Here is a 7,500-nt window from a genome sequence, read left to right as displayed (position 1 = left end):
CTTGCTGCTGTTGATGCTGCTGCGCTGTTATTATATTTAATATCATTATTATCATTATTATTATTATTATTATTATTATCGCTATCACTACCACTATCATTATTATCATTATCATTATTATTATTGTTGTATTATCCTTGTTGTTGTTATCATCAATACCACCACTGTTATCATCATCATCATTATTAATATTAATATTATTATTATTACTATTAATATAATTATTATTATTCTGTCTCTGTGTTGTCCACAGCCAGAGGAGCCCAGGACGATTCGTCACCAGTTTCGCTTGTACCACTTTCGCCGTCCCCACACCTGTTTCGTCTGCAAGCAGCTCGTCTACAACCAGGGCTCCGCCTGTCAAGGTAAGCAACTCTTTTTTTCACTGTGCTGTTTTCTGCCGGGAGAGTATTTTACGCGGTTACCTCCCGTGCTGCGTCGTCGGTTTTTCTCCCCCTCTCAATCAGTGAGTGAGAGGGAGACAGAGTGGGGAGTACTAGGGAGGAGAAGGAGATTTCTGTGTTATATATATTCATATGTCTGTCTGTCCGTCTCTGTCCATTTGTCTGTCTCTGTCTCTTACTCTGTCCACTCCCTTTGTCTCTGTTCATCTGTCTGTCTCTGTCTCCGTCTGTTTGTCCGCCTGTCCGTCTGTCTATCTGTTCATCCCCCCCCCCCTTCTCTGTCCTCTGTGTGTGTGTGTGTGTGTGTGTGTGTGTGTGTGTGTGTGTGTGTGTGTGTGTGTGTTGAGTCCTTTCCTCTCTCTACACGTTTTAAAGTCTGCACTGGAAAAGAAGCGTGTTTTTTCTATCAACCTAAATCTCACACACACACACACACACACACACACACACACACACACACACACACACACACACACACACACACACACACACACACACACATGGGAAGCATGGGAAATGAAACTCGAAATTACACGGGGAGCTTGCCAAAACATACAGACATGCACAAAGAGACACACAGAGAGACAGAGATCGAGACAGAGAAAGACAGAGACAGACAGACAGAGACAGACACAGAGAGAGAGACAGAGAGAGAGACAGAGCCAGGGAGAGAGACAGAGAGAGAGAGGGTGGGGGAGGGAGGGATGGGGATGGATGTGGAGAGAGAGAGACAGAGACAGACAGACAGACAGACAGACAGACACACACACACACACACACACACACACACACACACACACACACAATCAGAGGGTGGGGGGAGAGAGGGATGGAGAGAGACGTGGAGAGAGACAGAGACAGAGACACACACACACACACACACACACACACACACACACACACACACACACACACACACACACAGGGTGGGGTAGGGAGGGATGGAGAGAGACGTGGAGAGAGACAGAGACAGACAGACAGAGAGACACAGAGAGAGGGGGGTGCTAGGGGGATGGATGGAGAGATGTGGAGAGACAGAGAGAGACAGAGAGAGACAGAGACAGATACAGAGAGACAGAGAGAGAGAGAGACAGAGACAGAGTGAAAGAAGCACCAGTCGAAAAAGACCTTGGTAAAAATACACACAAACTTACTGGGTTTATTCTAGTTTCAGCCTAATATCATCATCTTAGATGAAGAGACTATAAATAAATAAACGAACCATTTATTCTAGTTTCAGCATAAGATAACGACGGACGACTGGCGGAACGCATTTTCTGCCAATGCTGTCATGGAAATCATTGAACTTGAAAGCCAATTGAGGTGCTGGGAATTCATAAAACACGCCTGAGTACGTAGATTTCCCGGATTAGAACATCTCTCTCTCTCTCTCTCTCTCTCTCTCTCTCTCTCTCTCTCTCTCTCCATATCCATCTAAATATGTATATACAAGATATAGATGAAAAAGAATAAAACTTCTTCCCTACATTATCTCTCATTGTCTGTTTCCGTGTGTCTGTGTGCCCCCCGACCCCTCCCCTCTTCCGATCGTGTGTGTGTGTGTGTGTGTGTGTGTGTGTGTGCGTGTGTGTGTGTGTGTGTGTGTGTGTGTGTGTGTGTGTGTGTGTCTTCTTCTTCTTCTGCGTGCGAATACACATGAAGGGGGTTCAGGCACTTGCAGGTGTGCTCAAAATGTGGACCCGGGAGATCGCCTGGAAAAAAAAAAAAAAGGTCCATCCCTTAACTCACCAGGCACCCGTTACCGATATTCGAACCCAGGACCCAACGCTTTAACCGCTCGGCTAGTTGCGCGCCCACGTCACTGGATCAGCCGGCTCTGGTCGGACGCCTCACGGACTGCATGTGAGATTGATTCATGATCAGTTTCCCTCCTCCTGCCCCAATCATGCCTACACCCCCTCCCCTCTCCACCACCTCCCCCTCCCCCACTACCCCCCCGCCACCAACCCCCCCCCCTCCCCACCCCGCTCAGCCACCCCCACGTCATCCTCCCTCACCTTGTCTTCACTGCTTCAGTTTCAGTTTCTCAAGGAGGCGTCACTACGTTCGGACAAATCCTCATATACGCTACATCAGATGCCTGCCTGACCAATTGGGTTATCCCAATGCGCTTAGTCAATCCTGGAGTGCATACATGCATACATAAATCTGCGTACATATTATCAGAGCTGACTTCTTCTACAGAATTTTTGCTAAAGGACAACTACACTCTCGTGGCCATGGATTCATTATATCAGTGCGCGCCAAGTGCGTGATGCACTGTGGACCTCGTTTCAATCGTCTCACCCGGAACGACTCTATACGCTCAGTTTGATTTTCCAGTCAAGCTTGGGCAAGGCAAGGCAAGGCAAGGCGAGGCAAGGCAAGGCAAGGCAAGACGAGGCAAAGCGACGCAAGAAGTTTATTTCGTGTGTCCCCTGTGTGGGGGGCATTAAAACACTACATACAGTCATCTTTTACGCATATCATACAAAGGGAGAAAGGGCGAGAGCGGGATTCGAACCTAGACCCCTCACGAACACTGTACTGGCAGTTAAATGTCTTAACCATTCCGCCACCTACCTCTCCTTTCTCCTGCACTGCACCAGCGTGAACAAGGCGTGGGCTGCACTTCCGGTCCCACTGATCTCGCGAGACTTGAGGTAGTGACGATAAGGTAATCCCAAGCTGGCTGTGACGTCAGCTGTGAGTGACGTCAGACAGCAAAAGCCCTCAGCGCCCTTCCCACCCAACCATGTACACTTTGTAGTGGCGGTAATGACGGTTATGATGTGGTGTAAATGTTATTCGGTCATGGCGTGAAACAGAACCAAGACAGAAGACCAAGTCTTTTCCTCCTCCTCCTCCTCCCCCTCCTCCTTCTTCTTCATCTTCGTTTCCTCCTCCTCCTCGCCACCCTCCTCCTCCTACTACTTCTTCTTCTTCTTCCTCCTCCTCCTCCTTCTTCTTCTTCTCCTCCTCCTTCTCCTCTCGTCCTCCTCCTTCTCCTCCTACTTCTTCTCCTCCTCCTCCTCCTCCTTCTTCTTCTCCTCCTCCTCTTCCTCCTCCCCCTCCTCTTCTTCCTTCTTCTTCATCTTCTTTTCCTCCTCCTCCTCCTCCTCCTATTCCTCCTCCTCCTTCTTCTTCTTCTTTTCCTCCTCCCCCTCCTCCTCTTCCTTCTTCTTCATCTTCTTTTCCTCCTCCTCCTACTCCTCCTCCTCCTCCTCCTTCTTATTCTTCTTCTCCTCTTCCTCCTCCCCCTCCTCCTCTTCCTCCTCCCCCTCCTCCTCTTCCTTCTTCTTCATCTTCTTTTCCTCCTCCTCCTCCTCTTCCTCCTTCTTCTTCTTCTCCTTCCTTCATGGGCCTGCACACATTTCCCACGCTCTCACGATGATTTGTAGAGTTTAACGACCTAAAGGCTGACGCTCTCATTTCCCCTCCAGCTATGAGATAACTCATACCATGATTACTTCCCCCTGTGGACCAGGTGCGAGTATTCTCGTACAAACACACTATTCTAAAATTCTTTCATTCTTGCTTCAGTCGTACAGTTGGCGTTCCAAACTGAACCGTTTACGGTTTCCGGAAATTTGAAAACGAAGCTTTGTTCAACTGATAAAATCAACAATAATTATTCTCCATCGATTTTCGCACTTTTAGTGAACTATCCTACTTTTTTTTTACTCACTTGTGTAAACAAAGTGAGTCTATGTTTTAACCCGGTGTTCGGTTGTCTGTGTGTGTGTGTGTGTGTGTGTGTGTGTGTGTGTGTGTCCGTGGTAAACTTTAACATTGCCATTTTCTCTGCAAATACTTTGTCAGTTCACACCAAATTAGGCATAAAAATAGGAAAAATTCAGTTCTTTCTAGTCATCTTGTTTAAAACAATATTGCACCTCTGGGATGGGTACACAAAAAATTAAAAATGAAACCTACTTATATGCAAACTGCATTTACTGTTATATTTATATTTTTTGTATTCTCTAAACTTGGCACTTTGATCTTATATTCTGACCCAACAACAAGAGCAGTCATTATTATCATTTTTTGTTCAAACAGGAACTTCTTTTGCTAAGCATGGAAGTTTTATTTATTTTGCAAACGTTTTGGTGCAGATAGTAAAAAAAAGGGAAATTACTCTGTAATTAATGCTAGGGGACTTAATTCGCTTTAAACTGATCTTTCTCATTTTAAACATTACATTTTGAAATTATACTCAATACATAAAAAGCTTGGATTTTTTTTTTTTTTTTTTTTTTTTTTAAGTGTATCATAAGTGTATCACAAGTGAGTCTTGAAGGCCTTGCCTCTCTTGTTTTTTTCTGTAGTGGTCTCATGTTGTGCTGGTCCAGGAGAGTTGTAGCGGGCACGACAAGTGCAATAGCCGAGTGGTTAAAGCGTTGGATTTTCAATCTGAGGGTCCCAAGTTCGAATCTTGGTAACGGCGCCTGGTGGGTAAAGGGCGGAGATTTTGCCGATCTCCCAGATCAGTTTCAGTTTTCAGTTTCAGTAGCTCAAGGAGGCGTCACTGCGTTCGTACAAAACCATATACGCTATACCACATCTGCCAAGCAGATGCCTGACCAGCAGCGTAACCCAAAGCGCTTAGTCAGGCCTTGTGAAAAACAAAAAAAAAAAAAAACAAAAAAAAACGGGGGAATAAATAAAAGATAAGCTTACATAAATAAATAAATAATAATTATAATATAGAAAAAGGTAGTAGTACTACTAATACTAATACTAATAAACATATGTGCAGACCTGGAAATTTACAAGTAATGAGGCCAGGAGATGAAGTGATTAACAAATAGTAAAGAGTGGTAACTCTCTCCATTCACAAGGTACACAACTCCGAGTCAGTGCCGCTTACGCTACCGATTCAGCTAGCACACAGGTAAATAAAAGGCACATTGGAACAATCCCAGACACTTCCTCAAACAGGAAGAGCGCCGGGCCTGTCCCTATACCGATCATTTGACATGTTCACACAGCAGCAAAGACAGAAGAAATGTGCAAACACAAATTAGCTTTTATTCAATACTAGCATAGCCTCTTTAATCCTGAACAAGCCACACAGAAGACATGGACAATACTTATTCAGGATTAAAGAAGGTGGGGAGGAAGGAGGGAGGGGAGGTAAAGAGGGAGGGAGGGAGGAGGGAGGGAGTGGGTTAGGGGAGGAAGGAGGGAGGGAGTGAGGGAGAGGAGGAGTGAGGGAGAGGAGGAGTGAGGGAGAGGAGGAGGATGGATGGGAGGAAGAGGGAGGGAGGGAGTGGGGGAGGGGAGGAAGGAGTGAGGGGAAGAAGGAGGGAGGGGAGGAAGAGGGAGGGAGAGGAGGAGGGGGGGGAAGAGGGAGGGAGTGGGGGAGGGGATGGAGTGAGGGGAAGGAGGGAGGGGAGGAAGAGGGAGGGAGAGGAGGAGGGAGTGAGGGGAAGGAGGGAGGGGAGGAAGAGGGAGGGAGAGGAGGACGGAGGGGAAGAAAAGGGAGGGAGAGGAGGGAGGGAGTGAGGAGAAGAAGGTGGGAGGAGAGGAAGAGGGAGGGAATGGAGGAAAGGAGGAGAGGGAGGAAGGAGGGAGGGAGTGGGGGGAAGAAGGAGGGAGGGGAGGAAGAAGGAGTGGAGGAAGGGACGAGATGGAGGGTGGGGGGGGTGGGAGGAAGAGGGAGGGAGAGTAGGATGGAGGGAGGGGAGGAAGGAGGGAGGGAGTGGGGGGAGGAAGGAGGGAGGGGAGGAAGAGGGAGTGGAGGAAGGGAGGAGATGGAGGGTGGGGGGGTGGGAGGAAGAGGGAGGGAGAGTAGGATGGAGGGAGGGGAGGAAGGAGGGAGGGAGTGGGGGGGAAGAAGGAGGGAGGGGAGGAAGAGGGAGTGGAAGAAGGGAGGAGAGGGAGGGAGGGGAGGTGGGAGGGGAGGAAAAGGGAGGGAGAGGAGGATGGAGGGAGGGGAGGAAGGAGGGAGGGAGTGGGGGGGAGAAGGAGGGAGGGGAGGAAGGGAGGAGAGGGAGTGGAGGAAGGGAGGAGAGGGGGGGAGGGGAGGATGGAGGGAGGGGAGGAAGAGGGAGGGAGAGGAGGATGGAGGGAGGGGAGGAAGGAGGGAGGGGGTGAGGGGAAGAAGGAGGGATGGGGAGGAAGAGGGGGGGAGTGAGGGGGAAAAGGAGAGGGAGGGAGGGAGAAAGGGGGGGAGGAAGGAAGGAGGAGGAAGGAGGGAGACGAGGTAAAGAAGGAGTGAGGGTGGGAGAAGGAAGGAGGGAGGGAGGGTGGGGAGGAAGGAAGGAGGGAGGGAGGGTGGGGAGGAAGGAAGGAGTGAGGGAGGGTGGGGAGGAAGGAAGCGAGGGAGGGTGGGTGGGGAGGGTGGGGAGGAAGGAAGGAGGGGAGGGAGGGTGGGGAGGAAGGAAGGAGTGAGGGAGGGTGGGGAGGAAGGAAGGAGGGATGGAGGGTGGGGAGGAAGGAAGGAGGGAGGGAGGGTGGGGCGGAAGAGGAAGGAAGGAGGGAGGGTGGGGGAGGAAGGAGTGGAGGGAGGGTGGGGAGGAAGGAGTGAGGGAGGGGAGGTAAAGTGGGAGGGACGGACAGACAGTGGCACATACCTAGGCCGACATCAAAGGCCCCAAGCCCAGACCCGCTGTGCTTCCTTCTGTTGTCTCATGAATAATTGATACAGTATAATTATTCTCTCTCTCTCTCTCTCTCTCTCTCTCTCTCTCTCTCTCTCTGTGTGTGTGTGTGTGTGTGTGTGTGTGTGTGTGTGTGTGTGTGTTTACCACCCTTTTCTCTGTCTCTCTATCTCTGTCTGTCTGTCTCTCTCCCTCCACTCTCTCTCTGTGTCCTCTTTGGTTCTCTCTCTCTCTCTCTCTCTCTCTCTCTCTCTCTCTCTCTCTCCTCCCCTCTCTCTCTCCCCCCTCTCTCTCCCCCCCCTCTCTCTCCCCCCTCCCTCTCCCTCCCCCTCTCTCCCTCCCCGCCTTTCCCTCTGGGAGAGTGGGGGATAGGGGACGTGGGGGGATGACACTCACTCTGGCTCCGCGAATAAGCTTTTCTTGATGACAGTTCGGGGAGGGGGGCTTGGGGGTGGGGGGAGGCTAAGTAGGTGATGTCCTAAGTACGTTAA

The 7,500-nt window shown here is 49.8% G+C and overlaps 1 protein-coding gene across 4 annotated transcripts in view; it reads left to right on the top strand.

Moving 5' to 3' along the window:
• The window catches only part of LOC143280562 (tensin-3-like), a 614,920-nt gene that overhangs the window by 249,139 nt on the left and 358,281 nt on the right, over positions 1–7,500 (top strand). For all 4 annotated transcript variants that reach the window (XM_076585372.1, XM_076585299.1, XM_076585321.1 and 1 more), the window contains exon 2: positions 254–365. In XM_076585372.1, the coding sequence (XP_076441487.1) occupies positions 254–365 (112 nt within the window). The remainder of the gene's footprint in view (positions 1–253; positions 366–7,500) is intronic.

This window comes from Babylonia areolata, chromosome 1 (assembly GCF_041734735.1).
Source record: "Babylonia areolata isolate BAREFJ2019XMU chromosome 1, ASM4173473v1, whole genome shotgun sequence".
NCBI lineage: Eukaryota > Metazoa > Mollusca > Gastropoda > Neogastropoda > Buccinidae > Babylonia > Babylonia areolata.
This window is presented reverse-complemented; position numbering and strand designations above follow the sequence as displayed.